At 37.4% G+C, this 20942-nt stretch overlaps 1 protein-coding gene across 20 annotated transcripts in view; it reads right to left on the bottom strand.

The window, feature by feature from the left end:
• Positions 1–388: 388 nt before the first annotated feature.
• STAU1 (staufen double-stranded RNA binding protein 1) overlaps positions 389–20942 on the bottom strand; it is a 59473-nt gene continuing 38919 nt past the window's right edge. For 11 of the 20 annotated variants that reach the window (XM_072633609.1, XM_072633605.1, XM_072633603.1 and 8 more), the window contains 9 exons: positions 15869–15967; positions 12916–13128; positions 8366–8509; positions 7237–7383; positions 5339–5414; positions 4118–4437; positions 3171–3293; positions 2069–2154; positions 389–1782 (listed from right to left, as the gene is read on the bottom strand). In XM_072633609.1, coding sequence (XP_072489710.1) covers positions 1767–1782; positions 2069–2154; positions 3171–3293; positions 4118–4437; positions 5339–5414; positions 7237–7383; positions 8366–8509; positions 12916–13128; positions 15869–15967 — 1224 coding nt within the window. In that variant the 3' untranslated portion in view covers positions 389–1766. Of the gene's footprint in view, positions 1783–2068; positions 2155–3170; positions 3294–4117; positions 4438–5338; positions 5415–7236; positions 7384–8365; positions 8510–12915; positions 13147–15868; positions 15968–20942 lie in introns of all 20 variants that reach the window. The other 9 variants (XM_072633616.1, XM_072633600.1, XM_072633604.1 and 6 more) reach the window with 1 other exon arrangement.

Genomic DNA, 20942 nt, shown 5'->3' with positions numbered 1-20942 from the left:
TTTAGTCACTGCTCAAGATTACCAGGATTCGTTAGTTGCAATTTTATTGATCAATGGTTTTTATATAAAGTTATTTCAGACCATCTGTTTACTGGCCAGAATGAATCACATTAGCATTACAAATCCTTACCTCTTCTCCCCCAAGGAGGGTAAGGAAGGGGAGGCAATCCAGAAACAATAGTATATATGAATAAATTAACCAAAAAAATTTAGTATGACCATTTATTGGTGACAAACACTCAGTTTTACTTACATTCCATGGGGAGAAAAAATTTCCAGCGTGAACAATGAACTGAAGCAGTACTTAACTTGCAAGGCGACCGTGCTTTTTTACCTGGACCATATGCAAAAACTTACTGCACACATTTCTGTGCACAATAACACAACATCAAAAGCAACACAGTTTTATATATAAACATCGTTAATTTTTTTCAGCCCTACATGGAGATGTAATTCAACAGTATAAAGCACTCAAGGAAAATCAATCTGCAGTTTTTATATGTACTACACTGAGATCATATCCTGTAGTGTTGTGAAAGCTGTGTGCCACAGATATATGTATATATATATATATATATATATATATATATACATATACATATACATATACATACACACATTTATTTAAGTAATCTTTTAAAAAGAAAGATCAAAATTCATTTATTTTAAGTTATGTTGTGTTAAACAAAAAGGAAATAGTAAATGAACCAAATGATCATGTGAAGCTTAAAATTCCTAAAATGTCCAATTTACAAACCACTGGGTAACTTCATCAAGGTTCTATATAGAGATATATATATATATATATAGATATAGATATATATATGGATATGTGAATATATATACATATATATCTCTATAGATATCTGGGACATTAAACTGGATGGCACACAATTGGCATCATCGGAATGGTCCTAGGCTATTCCAATAGAAACAAAATGTATAGCCACATACATGGATATGATCTTTGCAGGTTAGTTTACAGAGAACGTCAGTCTCAGACAAGTTTCTAAACTGTGCTATATAACTAGATACAATTGAGAAACTTTCAAATGAAACAAAAACGTATAGTGTCGTTTCAATCAAAACAAAAAAAGGAAACTAAAAATGCATCACTGTCTTAGGATAAAGCAATGGTTATGGTTTCAGTAACTACAAGGAAGATGGAAGGGCTGCAGCACTCACTCTATAACAGGTTACACTGAATAGGAAGCATTTGATTTTCTCTGGTGCTTTCAAACTTGAGTCAAGTCTAACGCCTGTCAGGCACTGCTGTCCAGTGTCTGTCCCTAAAGGTTTGAGTTAGCCAGTTTGAGAAGGGGATTGCTTTCCTTTTCTGGTTTCACACATCTATAAAAACACAAGACAAAGCACTGAAGAAGACCATGTGACTCCAGGATGATGAACAATTACTTCCTAGTTGAGACAGGAGGATTCAATGCAGGAGACCAGAGAGTTGATCTCCTTTCACGTGACCCTCCTTCCCCATGAACATATCCAAGCAGTAGCTTGTGCATGATTTTAGCTCTTGTCAGAACTCCCCCACTGCCACCTCCTGTCTGGCCCCACCAGAAGAAACCATGAGAGTTCACAATCACAGCCTCCTCCTGTTGGTCTCCATTCTCATCACTACTGCCTTCTCCATTTCATCATTCGCCACATCTCTCCGCCCATTGGAGGCATCAGAAATTCCAAAATTGCAAAGCAGTTTCAGTATATTCAGTATATATGTTGAACTTTTAAAGTGGTTTGTGGCCAGAAAAGGTTCAGCACCTCCCACACCTTTAAAGAAAAACAAAACAAAAGTCATGAGGCACTGGTTATGAAATATGAGTTGTTTAGTCCCTGACCAAAAAACCAAAACAACAATAAAACAAAAACCCCCACACATACAGGAAATCCAGCAGGCAGGCTTGGGCTTGTAGCAAAGGCCAACTGGGGCACTTTCTACTGAAGATGGAAAAGTACTCTCTAGGGGAATGGAGAAAGATCATTACCCAGCAGAGGAACTGTTGGAGTTAGTGTGAGGGGAGCAAAGGCTTGTTTCCTATACTAACAATAAACTTACACAGACATTGGTCCATTTCCTGTTCTTGGCATCTCTGTACTTTGTTGGTCCAACTCAGACAGCAACTTTAAAATGTTCAGTGCAGCCTGGGGAACAGAAAAAAGAAAGGAGAGGAAGGGCATTTCTCATTAATTACAGGGGCTTAATAACCCTGAAGTGGGGAAAGGGGATCACTCTGTGATTGGTCAGGTTGAGCATCAATAACTTAAGATCAGTTTGAGGAAGAAACTTTATCATTCAGCATTTTCCCATTTAATGGTTATTCTACTATGATCTTGATGGTGGCAAGGAGGTGGCCTGGGGCTGTCCAAGGTGGGCCACAAGCTCCGGTGTATCTTTTGCCTTGGGGTATAGGCCTGACCAGCTCTAAGTTCAAAGAAGCTCATCCCCAGGGATTTTGTCACTAGGATTTTTGTCATTGTCACATATTTTGGCAGACATGACAACTCATGGTGGACAACTGTCCACCAAAGTATGGCAGGAGGGACATTCACAGGAAACCACAGATTCCTTAGGTAAACATTATGTACAAGAGGAATTTCACCGACAGCACCAGGTGTTCCAGCTGGTGCTACTGCTGGGAACTGACGAATTTTATTCTGGTGAGAATTAAGAGGTTCTCAAAGGCTAACAAAGAACTAGCACCATTATGATTCAAGACAACTGATCCCAAAGTCATAATTGATAGGAGAAGCAGTGTAAGGAAGGAAAAGAAAAAGATATATAAGGAGGAAATGGCAAAAATTAGTTCTCCTCCCAGTATGAGAGGATCATCCAAGAGGAATTTCTCTCCTGAGAAATGTTTGCATTTTAACCAAGTCAAAAGTGGATTAATTCTGTGTGAGAAACAATCAGAAATTTCAACAACCAACTCAGGATGTAGTTATAGTGTCCTTGGGGTAATGTTCTTCATAAATGCGGAATTTGCAAAGAGATGGAATTATAAAGAGAATAGATTTTCAAAGTAATTGTGAGGTCAATTACCAGCTGAAATAAGTGGGATAACACCCGAGTTTTTAAATTCACAGCTCTACACTTATTTAATTCTCAATCAAAAGCACCATCCTGAGAACAGGCAAGGGCCCTTAAGTATTTACCATACCATATCATGGCAGGATTCCACGTCCTTTCCAATGCCATGGCTGATCAGAGGTGGCTGAGAGGAGCAATTTATAAGAGAGACAAATTCATTCTTGTTGTTTTTGGGGAAGTCTTTGTACTCCACCTAAGAAGGCCAACACAACAAATGACAGTCATTTCTAAGGACAACTAAGAAACTGCCTGTGCAAGGCTCAGCGAGTCCTATGTAAGAGATTAAGAAAAATGAAACAATGTTTTGGGCCAGAGAGATCACACCTGCATTCCTCTGGCTGCATCTTCCAGATTGGTTACTTGGCCTGAGTGGGTCAGGAAGGAAGAGCCAAGGATTAGAGACTAGTATTTTTACCCACCATCACACACTTTTTTTTCAACCCTCATTAGCACCAAATCATTCCCTATGGATTACTTCTGCTCTTGCTGAGGAGAAAGTGATTTCCTCAGAGACACAATCAATCCTGGGCCTAGACATACCTCTTAGGGACCCTTAATATCTGATAACTTCTCCAGGTCTGAAAGAAGCAGTCATTTCTCCACATTGGTGAACAAAATGACACATACAAAGAATGTCAACATCATCAAAGCTGCTCTTTTCAAAGGCTAAGTTGGAAGAAGGCCAATAAATCAAAGGCTTCATTTCTCCAGAAGGCTTGTCTATTTTTTCAAAGGCACTAGATTCCCTCTAGCAACTAAATGATGTGACATTTTCCAATTCTTCCTTTCTCAGACCTAAGATATAAAGTACCTTTTCTAAAAGATGAGCAAAAATTCTTAAAAGGAGAAGTTAGTTAGCTCAGTCTTTCCCCTGAAGAAAGGAATCTTTATAATTAGTCCTTGTGGTATTTGATAAATTTCCCAAAACAGCTCCATAAGCTTTAAAAAGTTCCTCCTCCCCAAAAAGCTGGGAAAATGACATGACAATTATATGAGGTGTGATTCAAAAACAATTACCTGGATTCCCTGGACACTGGAAAGGTAATCCAGTTGCTCAGAGGGTCTGGTGAGTGGCCCATGGGGGACATGGCCTGAGGAGATGTTATTCTTTAAAATGGTCTCCGCTGTGGGGGAGGTCCCCCCATACAATAGCTCTCTGGCAATCATGGCTGTGACTGTTGCCTTGGCAGGATTTGGAGCTACCCTGGTAAACTCTTTGGTATGATGTCCTTGATTGACTCCTACCGCCTGTGCCACTTCAGGCACCATGGGAAGAATTCCTGCTGGAAGTTGCTGATGACTGAGATAAGGCATCCTAAATTCATCTTCCTTATTACCTAGAGAGACATGTACACAAGTCATGTACACAAGTTTAAAACTTCCACTGAACTTGAATGCATGATACATATAAATAACAGGCAAAGTGGCAACATACACATAAAATCATATGGAAAAAATGGTTTATGTGTTGTCATATACAGATTGGGCACCAATGAATACCTAAGATGTTATACAAACCCAAGGATTAGCAATGCTACTTGCTTGCCAAGCTGGCTCACAATCTCAGAGAGATGTAATAGAAACAAAGGAATATGGGAATGAACTCAAGAAAGAGAAGGCAACAAGTCCCTGAAAAATCATGTATTATTCATCTCTGAGATACACTACATATACACACGAATTTGCATATTACATATATGTACATATATATAAATAAAAGTTTATATGCATGTGTTACAGCATGTCAGAGCTGTCAGACCTTAGAACATAGAACTTATAATAGCATAGCTGGGGAAGAGATTCATTCATCTAATCACTTCATTTTATGGAAAATAACATGTGAAAAGGGAAGTGACCTGCCCAAGGTCACAAGCCAATTAAAAGGAGAGCCAGGACTAGACCTCAGGTCTTCAGATTCCTAGTGCAAGGGAAAAAAAATGAAAAGAAAGATGGCAAGAAGAAACAACAGGTATTCAAACTGTTCTTTATGGTGAAGCATGTAAGAGAAAATCAGGATAAAGACAAAGGAAGAGGCAAAGGAGACTACCGAAACTGATGCTTAGCTAAAGCATAATCAATAAAGCAAAAAGTCCCAATGACAAAGGCAAGCACAAGGGGTGAAAATACTAAGTTAATCATAAAGGAATTCTAATTGATGTTTCCTTTTCCCCTCTACAAAATACAATATTCACATAATCAGGCCAATCCATTTCAAAATTCCAATGAGGTCACACTTACTGGTCACATTTTCATCACCAGAGTTGGGCTCAAAAAAGGTAACTTTTCTTCCATCACCAGGTTTCTTTACTGGGGTCTTAAAAAAACAAAGTCAGAGACACAAACCAATAGCATTTCTCTAAAGAATTTGATTGCAGAGAGGAAAAATTAGCTTTTGGTATTTACATGTCAAAAGATTAACAATGTCTATTAGGGTTTATATTTGTAGTTCTAAATTACACAGCTTTCTGTCACCACCCAGAGCTGTGCAGGAGCTCAGGGTCACCACTACCATATGCAGTAAAACTCATCACAAGCTACCTTATTCATCCACAGAATAAAAGATCATATGCCCCTTAAAATATGCTGCATTTTTTCATATAAATACAGAAAGTTATAAAACTCACATTTTCTTATATGTCCTCAGATATCAGAGCTATATATAAAGTGCTTTTCTCTTAACCCTGAAATGCTAAACAATGGCATTCAAAGAAAGAGCAGTAAGAAATGAACAACTTAACCCAAAGGAGCCAAAAGATGATGAAATAATGTGCAATCACGCTAACATAAAGGAAAATTTTAGGTTGACCCTTAATTTATAAATATATAAATCCAAGAACATTCTGGGACTAATATCACCATCCCAACTGGGATGGAAGTAAGATACTGTTTCAAACAGAACAAAGGCAGTGTGGTGTAGTGGAAACAGAACTGGAGGGAAAGGCTCAGGGTTTAAGTTCCAGCTATCAATAATTTTCTTTGACTGGACAGGTCATTTCCCTTGCTGGGGCCTCAACTTCATCATCTACAAAATGAAGTGACTGCACTAGAGGATGTTTGGAGGCCCTTCCAGCTCTGACAGTTAATGTTCTATGACTTATTATCAAAGACACAGATTGAAATGGAAGGGCTCCCACCTTCCTGGTAATTAATGACAGATCAATCCTTACAAGTTTTGGCAGGAAGCTCTTCAAAGCAAAGCCCAGCGGTTAGACAGGGCATACTATAAAAAAGCAGTCTGGGGCCTCTGCTGTTGTAAAGCAACAGGCGATGACTGTTCTCAGAACTGTGCAGAGCACATAATCAAGGTATTTTCAGGGTTATTTTAACAGAACCATTCAAAAATTTTAAAGGAGAAAACCATAGAGCTTTTCACTAGGAAGTGAAGCTTGCCCATTCCTGGGATCAACTGAAAATTTCCAGCATGTCTTTATTTTTACCTGACATTTCTTTCTGAGCACAAGGCAACCTGTATTAGGTGGAAAAAAAAAATCCCTCCAATACCACTAGAAATCTGTGCCTTCTTTTCCAAATCTAACATCACACTGTATTTGTGTTCTGAAAAATCAATTCTGGCTCACTCACTAATTTAAGGCTCATGTTAATCAGTCTCCTAAGCACACTTTACTTAAAGGCATAGGGATAGGTAGTGCACCTGTGACTTCACTGATAGAGGGAACCTCCCTTATCTTCTCTGCAACTTAGTCTTAAGAGAATTTCCTAGAAACTTTCGAGGTTAAGTGATTCAAGTAGGATCTCCTGGCTCCGAGGCCAGTTCTTTATCCAATTGGGCATTCTGCCTCTACACATTAAGAAGAGACTAAATCCCACCCAAATTTCAAGTACAATTATCCACCATTTCACAAGCAAAGAAGAAGAATCTCTTTTAAACAACTGCGTGGTGCCTTTAAGGTATTAAACAAGGATAAGAATTCATAAACAATTTTTCACAGTCCCTTTATAGATACTTGAAAGATATCATCCTACTTCTGACCACACTCTCACGCCTGAGGTGTTAAAACAACCACGTGACCATGTTTCTTTTTAGAGACAGGACTTTTCAAGCACCTTATTTGATGTTGGTTCTTACTGATAAGTCTCCTTAGAGATGGAGATTATTTCTGTCTGTGGATGGTTACCTTTTCTTCTGTCTTTAGCGCTGGTTTGGGGGGCTGGGCTTGGGGGACTTTGAAACCTAGGATCTCTAACATATTTTCAGCTGCATTACGCTTTGCCACCTTCTTATTTGTGCCCATTCCTTCGGCAGTGTGGCCACCAACTTTGACCTGTGCAAAATCAAGCAACACAATTATAATTAAATGTTTAGTGCAAAAATCAAACCATGGTTGGTTTGTTAAGAGAACAAATCAAATAATCAGATAAAGTTGAACAGATTTATATTTTTATCCAAGCTGTTCTCCATTTTATGAAGTCACAAACTCTAGACTACATCAAATATAGAGAGAATGAAAGAACTGGTGTAAAAACTCCAAGACCTTTTCTAGCTCTAACTTCCACAGTGTTCTGTGCTAAAGGCCCTTCCAACTTTGACTTTTAAGAATGACTTATTTCATCTCATAGTCCTACCTCTAAGTTGTTCTGGATATAAAAACAAGGGGATTTAGGGTCTACCAAATGCCTAAGTATAAAAAGAGCTCAAATGACTTGCTGCTGTGGCACGTAATAAATGACACAACAGTTTTACCTAATCTGAAACCATGTATGGACAAAAGGTTCAAGATGGTTTGGGGGCAAAACCTACTGAGCAAATAGTAAAGAGTGTTTAGAACTGTCAACTAAATGAGTTTCAAGAGGTATCCCAATACTGGGACTTTCAGGGAGACAACAAAACATTACAGGAAGGCGTTTCAAAAATGAGTAAACATTACAAAGAATGTTTTCTCCTAAAGAATGTCTAGTCTCCAAACAAAAGGTAACATTAGGCTGCCCACATGACTGAATTTCACTAAGCCCAGGGAAACCTTCCTATACACTATCAATTTCAGGAACAGGACTAGACGTGCAGGGAAGCAATAAACCCCCAGGAAACAAACTCCAGAGAAAAACTAGGGAAAATGTAAGAGTGGTCATGTGGCAGTGGCAGCAAGCCTATAAGGGACAAGAAGATGCATGTCCAAGTTGTCATGAAAGAGAAAAGAAAGGCACCAGGAGGAAGAATAAAGAAACCTACCTCTTCATTAACAACTTTGCCATGTATTAAAATTGGTACCCTTAAGTCAGTCAAGCCCGACCCTTTCCTTCACCTACCTGCATAACAAACTCCCTGCGCCGGGGAAGACCTCGTTCAGTGAGAAGTATATATTCAGGCTCCTTCTCTTTCTTGGCCTGCTGGATCTGGGCAAGTCGGCTAATGGGATTCATTCCCTGACCATATTCTGGGCTTGTCTGTAGCTAAAGAGGACATAATGTTGGGGAAATTGGCTGTTACATTATTGACAGAAATAATTTCAGGCTCAGAGTGAATGCTGATTTCAACTTAATAAATGTTTAAAATTTAAGAAATTTTAAAAAGGTTTGTGAATATTATGGCTTTGAAAACATGGATTAAAATTTTCTTCCTCACAAATAAATGCTAGTACCTTGAATCAGATAACTAATAATCATAGGAAAGCTCAATCACCAAAAGGCAGCATGTTTTCCGAGAAGGAACAGTAAAACCCAAAAGACAAGAGCCCTGGGTTCACATTCTAGCTTTAGTATGAGCCACATGAACAGAGGTACATCACTTAGTTTCTCTATGTCTCAGATCGTTTATCTGAAGCATAACATAATACTTGTCCTGCCTAGTTCACAAGGGAACAATGAGGTACGTATTTAATAAAAGTACTATAAAATGTGAACTGTTATTATAATGTAAAAATGAACTTTAATAAGGTAGGGTACAAGGAACACAGATGGGAGACATACACAGAACATCTTATCAATATCAAGTCCAAAACTTTACATTTTCTAAAATGGACTTCTTGCACAGATAAATTTCTATATTACTGGCACATGATACAAACTGTAATCTGATAAATCGACATGATCATGCCTGTATTTTGAGAACAGCAGCACTTTGATAAATATATGGAGGATTAACAGGAGAGGAGAGAGATTTGGGGCAGAAAGCCAAATGAGAAGTTACTATAATAATCCAGAATAGAGGGCCTGAACTAGGGGGGTTGGCTTGTATAAGTGGAGGCAAAAGAACTGAGGCAAGAGATGTTAGGGAGGCAGAACTGACAAGACTTGGTAAGTGACTGGATGAGGAAGATGGAAAAGCTGAAGATAACTTAAGGACTTTTGAGTTGGCTGACTTGAAGGATGGTGGCACCATTGACAGAAACACAGAACACAGTAAGAGGGGCTAGATGTCTGTTTGTTTGCAAGGAAGTGAAGATGCTGAGTTAGATAAGTCAAGTTTGGGGTGTTGGTCAGATATCCAAATGGAGATGTCTAATAAGCAAAAGGGGATAATGGCTAACATTTATATGGTGCTTTAAAGTTTGCAAAATATTTCATACACATTATCTCATTTGAGTCTCAAAGTAACCTGTGAAACAGGTGCTATTATTTTCATCCCCATTTTACAGATGAGGCAATGTAACACACTATATGCCACATAGCTGTCTAGTGCGGCCCTGAAGTTCAGAGAGATTAGGAATTAGAAATACATAAATTAGGGGTGATTTCTGCAGAGATGTGATCATTGAACCCATGACAGCAGATGAGTTCACCAAAGGAGGAGAATAGAGAATTTAGGACCAAGCCTTTGGGAGCACTCATGTTTAGAGTGCAAGAGGAGGGTAATAATGAAATAGAAAAGACTGAAAAAGGTAATAGGTGAATCAGTGAAACAATAATATGGAAGCCAATGAAGAAAAGAGAATTCAGGTGGAAGAGATAGTAAAAAAAACAACAACAACAACAACAACAACAAAACTTACCCCAATATCAGAGAATGGCCAAAGAGGATGAGGACTGAGAAAAGGGCATTAGATTCGGCTAGTCACTGATTGTAAGAAACAATAGGAACAAAAAAATTAAAAGGGAATGCTGCACAATTGTAATGACCAAGTTTGGTCTTGAAGGAAAGGTAAGATAATGCATACTTCACTACTTTTTGCAGAGGTGGGGAAATATGAGTGTAAAACACTGCATACATATATAATGTCCAACTGTCTTGACATGGTGAGTGCTGCTGACTTTTAAAATCATCTTTCTTATTTTTTGTTGGGAAAAGGGATCAATAAATTAGGAAATTAAGGTGGTATAAAAACAAAAGGCATCATCAATAAGATTTTTAAAAAATCATTGATGACATTTGAAAGAGAAGATTAGGAAGGAAGAACTCCAAGGGGTTGAATCAACAGTTATTAAGAGCTCAGGAAGGTGGAGGTGGAGAGTGTACACTATTCTTTCTAGAAGAAAGGTAATATTTATTTGGGGGTGGGTTGTTTTTTATTTTGCTTTGTTTTTGTAAAGGTAGTAGGAGGGAGCAGAAATGGGAAGGGCAAACTACTGAACTAAAAACATTCTTAAGAGTATATGAGGAGGTCCCTGTTTGGCATTTGCTTAGTTCCTCAGGGCAGAACAAATGAGTAGAAGGTTAAGAAAACATTTTCAGCTCAGTTTAAGAAAGAACCTGTTATTAATCAAAACAAACAAAAAACAGGTGCCCTGTCACTGAAGGGCTTCAGTGGTGACTAGACAATCATCAGTTGTCCTCTCCAATCTACCCACTGCACCTGTGCCAGTGATTAGCCCAAAACACACAACTGACTGTCATTTCTAAACACAATGAACTCTACTGGCTTTGTTACTTTTAGGATAAAATACACACTATCATTTAAAACTTTTCATAACCTACCTTTCCAAGCTCAGATGACCCAAAAGTCTTATAGCAGTTTTAAGATCCTAAAGCTGACACCTGGTCTATTAAATATTCCTCCTTTGTCATATTCCAGAGTCCCCTGAGCTGGTCTTGTTCGTGCTACGCATGCAGCGTCTTCATCTTCTGGCACTGTGCCTTTACAACAGTCATTCCCCATTCTTGGCATATTTTTCCTCTTCATCTAAGACTCCCTAATTTCCTTGAAAACTTGAGTCAAACTCCACCTTCTATGCAATGCCTTCAGTGATTCTTCCTGCTGCTAATATCTCTCCCCATGAGTTTTTATTTATTTTGTTTACAGAGAGAGAGAGAGAGAGAGAAAGAGTGTGTGTGTGTGTGTGTGTGTGTGTGTGTGTGCGCTTCCCTGAAAGGATAGAAGCTCCTCAAGAGCAGAGACTATTTTGTTTACAGAGAGAGAGAGAGAAAGTGTGTGTGTGTGTGTGTGTGTGTGTGTGTGTGTGTGTGTGTGTGTTTTTCCCTGAAAGGACAGAAGCTCCTCAAGAGCAGAGACTATTTTGTTTTTGTCTGTTTCATTCCAGCGCCTGGCATGTAGTAGATGCTTGTTGAATATGTTTGTGGATTGTTCAAAATCCTAGCTCCATAGATTTCAAGCTGGAATAGGCCTTAGCAATCCTTACATCCATTGCGACTTCATTTTATAATTCACAAAACAGGCTCAGGGACACTGAGTCAACTATTCTGAAATTTCTTGGACCCTGCAAATGTTAGAAGGGATTCTGACTTATGACAAAGATTAAACTACATTATCTTGGAAGTTTCCTCCAATTCTAAAGCTTAGTAAATCAAATGGACTTGTTGATGAAGCAATGGCTAAATAAGTCGTGGCAAATGAATACAATGGAATACGTGTTGTAAGAAATGTTAAATACAGTAACTACAGAGAAGTATGTAAAGATTTATATGAACTGGTAGGAGTGAGTAGGGTACAACTGAAGGAGTGGTACAACTGAGGTCACATGACCCAGGTTTGATTTCTGGCACTGCTACTTACTACCTATGTGACTGTGGGGAAGTCACAACCCCTCAGCCTTTATTTCCTCATCTATAAAATGAAAGGATTTAAGTAGAGATTATTAAGGTCCTTCTCCAGACCTACATTTATGACCTTATGATGCAAAGTAGACCTAGGAAAATTATATATAATGACTATGATAACGTAAAAAGACACAACAACAACAAAACTATCAGGTAGGGGATTATGGGCATGAAACACTGACTGCATATGATGTCAGCTTTTTTCCTGAAGTGCTAGCTAATTTGCTGACAAGGTTTTTTCCCTCTTTTGAATGTTTCACTATATGGAATAGCTTTCTGAGAAGGGGATGGCAAAAGGATATAATTAAAAATGTAGGTGATATAAAAAAGGTATCAATAAAGAACTTAAAAAAAAGTCAGTGGGTACAAGATGGTTAAAAACAGAAAGAAAGGTCCCATATACTGCAAGTACATTTTACATATTTACAACATCTTTTTTTGTAGTAGCAAAGAATTTGAAACAAAGTAGGTACTTTTAGGGAATGTCTAAAGAAAGAGATGATGAATTTGGGGAACAGAATATGAGATATATTTTTTGCATAAAGCCATCAGTGAAAATTACTTTGCATGCCAATGGATATTTATTGAAAGAACTGTTTTCATGGTGTGAAGGATCAGAGGGAGAGATAATAGATTTGTTAATTTTTTTTTAAAATACAGAAGTAGGGGGGTGTACTACAGATGTAAAATGTTGCATGCACTTTCAGATGAAGTCACTGTATTATTACAGTTTAGTTTAACCATTTAATTTCATCACAAGAGACCTCTCACAGGAAGTCTGTAGGAGTAATATGTAAATGTATGTGATGCAAAAACAAAATACATGGATAAGACCATAAATAACAAAGAAAGGACGTGTTCTGACCTTAACTATCGATTTTGTTTTCTTTTTTATTCGTGGCTTCATTTTTTCAACTGCTGGAAGTGGCGGCAGTTTCTTTAGCTCCTCAAGGACAGCTATAGCAGCGTTTTTCTTTGAAATCTTCTTGCTTTTTCCTTCACCTTCACCCATGAATTCACCAACTGACACCTTTGTCACAAAACTCTTCATGTGAGGTGGGCCACTCTCCCTGGTGACCTGTTTCAGAGGGAAAAACTGAGTGAAAGCGTGATAAACACTTATTAAAAATGGTAGGGGACACTGGTTACAGCAAAGTTCATTAACACGAAATACAGAATGGGGGTTAAAGGACAGAACTTCTAAATGAGATATATGACATGTCAAGGAGATATATATAAAGGGACATTTTTCTCACTGACCTTTCAAAGCTATTTTGTTGCTTTCCCCCTTTTTTGTGACCCTTCATACTTGCATCTTTAAAAGCTCTCAAGAAAACTCCGTCTCGCTCTACAGGTTGTCATGCAACCCCAGGGGAAATGTTCCTCATTTTGCAGACAAAACAATTGAACCCGAGACAGACAACAATTGAACCCGAGAAGTGAAACAGTGGAGCAGCATTGTCGCAGAACAGAAACAACACTGGATGTGGAGCCAGAAGACCTGAGTTCAAATCCAGCATTGGTTACTCTCCTGGGCAAGTCACTTTAACATTCTGAAACCACAGTGTCTTCATCTGTATGATAAGGGGATTAGACATTACAGCCTCTAAGGCCCCTTCTAGTTCCTCTAAGATTCTAGGAGCTAGAATGCAGTACAAAAAGATAATAACATTCTTGATAATTCCAAAGTCACCCAGCAAGTTCCTAGCAGAGACAGGACTAAAATCCAAGCATTAAACTTCCCACTCTACCACATTTTATAATACAACTACCCATGGTCTTAGGGGGAACTCATCAACTGACCCAAAACACAATGAGGGCCAAATATGTAATGTCGTCTCTTCTCAAAAGTAGGTTTTGAGAGCCAAAGCAGCTGTGGCTGGAGAGGACACTGGATATTCAGTTCCTTCCTAATATGGTTATGTTTTGCAAATATGGCACATGTATAGAAAGATACAAAATAATGTATACAACTTTATCAATTAACACAATTACTTGTAACAAAAATTATTTGACTATTACAACACATGGTTTCAGGAAGCAATTCATTAACTTCTATGAATTTCTGATACAACTCTGCATGTGTTTTTTCCTCTTCATCTTATCGATTTTTAAGTATCTAAGTATTCCCCATAAACTCTGGGGAACAAACTCTATCTCACTCATTATGTTATCCCCAAATGATCAAAACTGAGTGGCATAATAAGATAAATATTGCCTTCAGAATCGAAAGACTTAAGATTGTGTTCCAGTTCTATCACGTAGTAGTTACATGAGTTTAGGAAAATTCATTCCCTTCTTTGTACCTTCATTTTCACTTCTATAATATGAAGGGGTGGTGGGCCCAATCTCCCATGTCCCGTCCAGCTGCACAATTCTGCTGCTGTAAATTCACAGCTCCATTTGTACATCTCAGGAACATTTTCCAGGGATGCTTGATAAATAATCAACTTTTTTGCTCAAACATCAGATGCAGTTTCATCAGTTTGATTGTTTCGTTTTTACTTTTCACTTTTATTTTACATTTACTTTTTAAAAATCTCTATTGGTGACTGTTATGAACACATGACATAATACCCACTAGTGATCCTATCATACAACAGTATCACATTTCTACCCACATTTGCAAATGTATTATAAACATTTAAATTCTGTATAAGTTTTATTGAAGTAACAAATATGTAACTCTAGTCTTTTCTACCAAAATATTTTATTAGCCTAGTTTTCTAATTTAGCCCACATTTGCATCAAAAAATTAATTTAGTCAGGAAAAAACTGCAAAAGTCATTATTAGAAATATGATAAAGTATGAGGAAAATGTCAGCTTTTAAATAATTATATGAGAACATTCAAAACAGTATAGTTTTGAGCTAAAAAGAGGGTTTGAGGGTTAAAAGTGTTTATTCAAAAGATGTATTAACCACCAGAGGGAGCTCCTACAATTTCACAAATACAAATAAAGTTAGGATTAGAGTAGAATTAGGGTTGGGGCTAACCAACCAATAGCTGATTGGTAAAATGTCAAATCAAGTCTGCCTTAAAAAATTGCTTTTTTTTAATAGTTAAGGCCTAAGTATTTTACAAGAGAATGAATTATAGCTATTCTGTATAAGGGGGGATAATATATTCAGAAACTATACCTTTCCTTATCATGGAAATAACAAGCATTTACCTAAAATGATAACTTTTTGGCCTGATATTACAGTATTTGACCAAAGTTGAGAATTCCTTTGAAAGTCCACATGAGCTGGTTTCAGTCTTAAAGGTGAAAATGGGAGAAAATGTGGAAGTATCCAGCTACAGTTTCTAAAAAATGAAGCTCTGAAACTTTATTTTTGAGACTAGTAGACAAATTGGGAAAAAGAGAAAGTATCCTTTGTAGATTGGATACACAAATCAAAACTAAATAAGAACTTGCAAAGAATTAAAGTACTTTTGGAAAATAAAAATGCTTTTCTCTTTACTTTCCCAAATTAATTGGATTTACTGTCATTTTAGGTAATCCAAGTATAATACTTGCTTTCTATTTTGGATTTCTTGCAGTGGGATTTGCTTTAAGCATATGTACTTGGAAAAGTAGGATATTATTTCTTACAAGCAGTATATAAGTAGTTTTTTTTAAAAGATAACTTCTCAAAAGGATCTTAGGAAACCTCTCAAAGACTTCACAAGAGAGCCTAGAGAAATAACTAAACTCCAAGGTTAAATTAAAGGTTTCAAACTATAGAAAACTGCACAGCTAATTCTCATTTTCTCCAAAATGAAGACTCTGAGTATTTCTTAGTATGAACTTCATTCTTGCTTATTAATAAGCTTACCTCAAAATTCACAGGCAAGTTCCGTTTAAGTGCAATCTCAAACACTTGACTTATTTCAGATTTATTGAGATTTTCATCATCTGGTTCTCTTCCATTCACCTAGAAATTAGTCATTTAAAAACAATCATATATTATAGCTGTCAGGTAACTTGTTTGATGAGACCACAAAACTAAAAGCTTTCAAATCTTTGCCTTATGGGTATCACTATTAAACTGGCCAAAATTAAGCACATACAGTTTACTACTGTATTATAAAATAAGTCACAGCCTATTAAACTCAAGTTGTATTGTGCCTCAGATCCACCACAAGCAATCTACCCAACTAAGGCAAAAGTGTAATTAAATATTTTTGGATATTCTTGGGGCTAAATTCCATTGCAGACATGTGCCACTCCTGACGAGAGCAACGGCTTGACCATTAAATCTTTAATGGGCAACAGTGAACCAAATCTTATTCTGGAAGATTCATAATCTACTAAAGAACTGACTGGTCAGTATGTATTCAAATAAAAGCCTCAACGCAAAATGGCAGTTTTGGAGGATTTTCTGCATCTGAAGTAATCTTACACTGATTTGAAAAGAGGGCATGGGGAGTACAGTGGACAAAGAAGAGGCTGTGATATGATGCTGACAAGACTTTTACTAATGTTCTACTAGTTAACTTTGGGATGCAAACTAATGCTAATCTTTTGAATTCTATACAATATTTCACAAGCCTCTAGGTAAACAGTTAATTCACAACAATGTACTTTAAAAGTTTAATGACGACATAAGATAATGGATGATTTAGTTAGACTGGAAAAGAGATTGAAAGAACAACACTCTTGGAGTTCACCATCATGTACAAGTGTATGGTTTCCTTTACCCAGTGAAGTCATTCAGCAAAGGATTTGGAAAATGTTTGGGACTTTTAGGGACCAGAAACATAAGAATACAAACTTGGCCATAAATTGGTTATTTAGGTTTTATCTTAATTGCCAAGCCTAATAGCCTTTTATCAGTCTCCATCCTTCCTGACTTCTCTAAGCTTTGATACTTTTGATCATCATGTGTTGTTTTAGTGGCAGGAGAATTTAAAATATTTTATGTCTATTTTCCTTCTTTTGAAATATTTTTCAAAGCAGGACAGTGCTGGACTAGAACCCAAGATCTTCAGATGTGGACAGGACCATAGGACCACATGGAAGTCTGCAGAGGCTGCACATATTGTATATGTGCTATACATTTCATTGTGTCCATCAGGTGGATGATGAGGCAATTAAGGGCCAGAGAAGTTAAATATATTGCCAATAGCAAACAATAGTAGCAGAGCTGGGATTAGAATATGAGTGGATAAGGTGTATCTTACCCTGAAAAAAATGAAAGCAGCAATTGTAAGGGTAAAGCTAAATGAAAGAAATTAAATTCTAAGTGAAAAATCTCATCAAAGTCGCTGAGACCATAACTATGTCTCTATGTTCTGAGTGGACATATAAATGTTATTAAGCATCTAATTCCCCTCTCTTTGTTCAGCATTCTCATTCACATATGATTTCACTGTACTTTTGGCCCAGTCAAAATTATATTGTATGATATTTCTGGTAGTTTATTAACTTAAACACATACTTCTATTTTTGTTGTTACTGTAAACTCTTGGGAGAAAGAAATCCTATCTGTAGAGGATGAACAATTTTTTTTTTTTAAATCAGAGGAGGACGAACTCTAAGTAAAAGCTTCCTAAAGGAGTTAGGAGGAAAAAACATTAGTGGTAAGATTAGTATCTAGAAGAAATACTTTATGCACTCTTATCTAGGCTTTAGAGAAACTGTAATGAAGTTACTGGGCATACTGTTCTTTAAAAAGGGAAGCAGAAACTATCAGATTGACTAACTGTCTGACAAAACAGGAAAAGGATAAATGTTGGAGAAGATATGAGAAAGTTGGAACACTAATTTATTGTTGGTGGAGCTGAGAGCTGATCTAACCATGCTGGAATTTGGAACTATGACCAAAGGGCTATAAAAATGTGTATACCCTTTGACCCAGCAATACTGTTTGTAGGGCTGTATCCCAAAGATATCATAAAAATGAGAAAAGGTCCTACATATACAAAAATATTTATAGCAGCTCTCTTTGTGGTGTCCAAGAACTGGAAATTGAAGGGATGACCATCAATTGGAAGAATGACTGAACAAGTTGTGGTATATGAATGTAAAGGAATACTACTGCGCTATAAGAAATAATGAACAGGTGGACTTCAGAAAAACCTGGAAAGACTTAAGTGAAGTGAGCAGAACCAGAACACTGTACACAGTATCAGCCACAGTGTACGATGACTGACTTTGATAGATTTAGCTCTTCTCAGCAATGCAAGGACCTAAAACAATCACAAAGGACTCATGATGGAAAATGCCATCCACATCCAGAGCAAGAACTATGGAGTCTGAATGCAGAGTGAAGACTATTTTTTTTTGTTTTTTTTTTTTTGTTTGTTTCATTCTCATGGTTCCTCCTATTTCTTCTATTCTTCTATACAACATGGCTAATGTGAAAATATATTTAATAGGAATGTATATGTAAAGCCTATATCAGATTGCATGCCATCTTGGGAGGGAGGGTGAAAAAATTTAGAACTTATGGAAGTAACTGTTAAAAACTAAAAATAAATAAATTAACTTAAAACAAAGTGAGCCAGAATTAAAAAAGAACTGAAATCGGAGTCAAACGAACTTTGTTTGAATCTCTATTCCCTGAAGCAACATTAATTCACCATGTGACTATGGGCAAGCAATTTAGTTTCTCTGGACCCCAGTTTCCTCATCTGTACAATGAGGTGACCATGCTAGGACTTCTTAAATTGTGGGTCGAAAGTGCTAAAGGCGTGAGTGGAAAAAGTTTAAGAAGCCCCATACTAGATGACTCTTGAGTTCCATTTCAGCTCTAGACACACCAAATGTGTATGGCTCCTATACACCAAATAATTCAGACAGATAAAAAAAGCCTACTGAATCCCTAGTTTTATCCTTAATTCAACAAATTAATTCAATTCAACTCAACACTATTGTCTACTACTTGGAAGAATCAGTGCTGGGTTATGGGAACTTAAAAATACAGATACAATAGAGACTCTGCACTCAAAAGAATTCACAATGTTAGAGGTGGAAGTAAAGTTAACTAGGATTTACTAAGTACCTAGTACTTAGTACTACTGTGCTTAGTACTGATAAACGCGCGCGGGCACACACGCACACACACACGCACGCACACACGCACGCACACACGCACACACACACACACACACGCACACACACACACACACACCCCCATGATAAGAAAGAGTACTGAAAGGCTATAAAACAAAGACAGATAAAGTACAATAAGAAAAGAGGTTTTGTTTTTTTATCTAGGGTGACAGAGTGGAGAGAGGTCAGGGAGGAGTTGGCAGCAACTGTGCTTCTAGGAATGGAAATCAGAGTGAACAAAGACAAGAGGATTAAAGAGGAAAGGATAAAAATGGGGGCAGAGAATAATTCGGTTTAGCTAGAATGTGGGCTAAATGATGGGAAATAGTGTGAGAAAAGGCTGAAAAGGTAGAACCAAACCAGATTATAGATGGTTTTGAATGCTAGGACCAGTCTTTAACACTTATCCAGTGAAATACTTAGTCTCATCATCGTTCATCTATGACTAAATCCTATTTTGACTGGTCTACTTCAGCAAGAAGATGATATATCATGGGCATCTGAAAGACTTAGCTATGTCAGCAGTGTGACCCCCCATATAGACCATTCCTCTTGTAAGTTTTTCATGTAAGTAAGAATGCTAACTAGCTAGGGATAACATATTAATCTAAGGATAACTGCCCTCTGAGTACATGATAGCACTTATCATCTTGAAGATGCAACCCTGTCTTAGGCACAATGATATACTGTTGATTGGGGCAGGTAGGTGGTGCAGTGGATACAGAACCAGGGCAGGAGTCAGGAGGACCTGAATTCAAATCTCACCTCAGACACTTGACACTCACTAGCTATGTGACCTTGGGCAAGTCACTTAACCTCAATGGCCTCATCCTGGGTCATCTCCAGTCATCCTGATGAATATCTGGTCACTGGATTCAGATGGCTCTGGAGGAGAAGTGAGTCTGTGACCTGCACAGCCCTGCCTCACTCAAAACAAAGTCAAGTGCAAGTCATGTCGTTATTTCTCTGATGGCATGGTCTTCGGCAATGAAGGACGAACACACACACACATACTGCTGATGAAGTTTTAAGATAGTCCAACTATCCTCTATTTCAATTTGGAATTAGGCAAGAAAAGTGACTAAACTGTTCCTTCTGCTTGGTCTAGCTAGAACTCTTACTACCAGAAATATACCTCAAGGAAGCCAAAGACAGAAACAAAATCTACTACAGAGCAAAATATTCACAACAGTACTCTTGGTGATAGCAATGATTTTCTATTGAAGAATGGCTGAAAAATGAATAAAATGCAACATTATTGTGCAGTAAGAAATGACAAATATGAGAAATGTAGGAAATGATTCACATGAAGTGATACAGAGCAAAGAAAACAGAAGCAAAAGGACATCAAATATAATGTGAAGGAAAAGATCACTAAAAGACGAACTGAGTAATGGAAAAAACCTCCCAGAGAATAATGAGTTATACCTCCTCCTTCAAGGCAAAAGAAGGGGGAATATTAGGACTCAATACTGCATATACTATTAGATACAATATGCATGTGAGATGTTTTATCTTAACTGTTTTCTTTGTCACAGGGAAGAGTCTCATCTGGATGGGAAATGACTATAAAATAAAGACAAAAGGCATCAATAAAATACATTTTGTGTGTGCTGCACATCTCACCCTATCATCTGCTATAACTCCATAGTTAGTCCTACGCCTTGAATTACCTGTGTGGCCCTGGGTAAATCACTTAATTTCTGAACCTTACTTCCTCCAACTCTAAAATAATGGTGTTGGACTCCAGCATCCTTACAGGGATTCATCATAGTAAAGTAGAAAAAAATGCTAGATTTAGAGAACAGAGAAAATGAGCTTAGATCCCAGTTCTAATAACTCAATATCTATAT

The sequence above is a fragment of the Notamacropus eugenii genome, chromosome 1 (assembly GCF_028372415.1).
Source record: "Notamacropus eugenii isolate mMacEug1 chromosome 1, mMacEug1.pri_v2, whole genome shotgun sequence".
Lineage (NCBI taxonomy): Eukaryota > Metazoa > Chordata > Mammalia > Diprotodontia > Macropodidae > Notamacropus > Notamacropus eugenii.
Note: the sequence above shows the minus strand (reverse complement) of the source record. Positions and strands in the feature narration are given on the sequence as shown.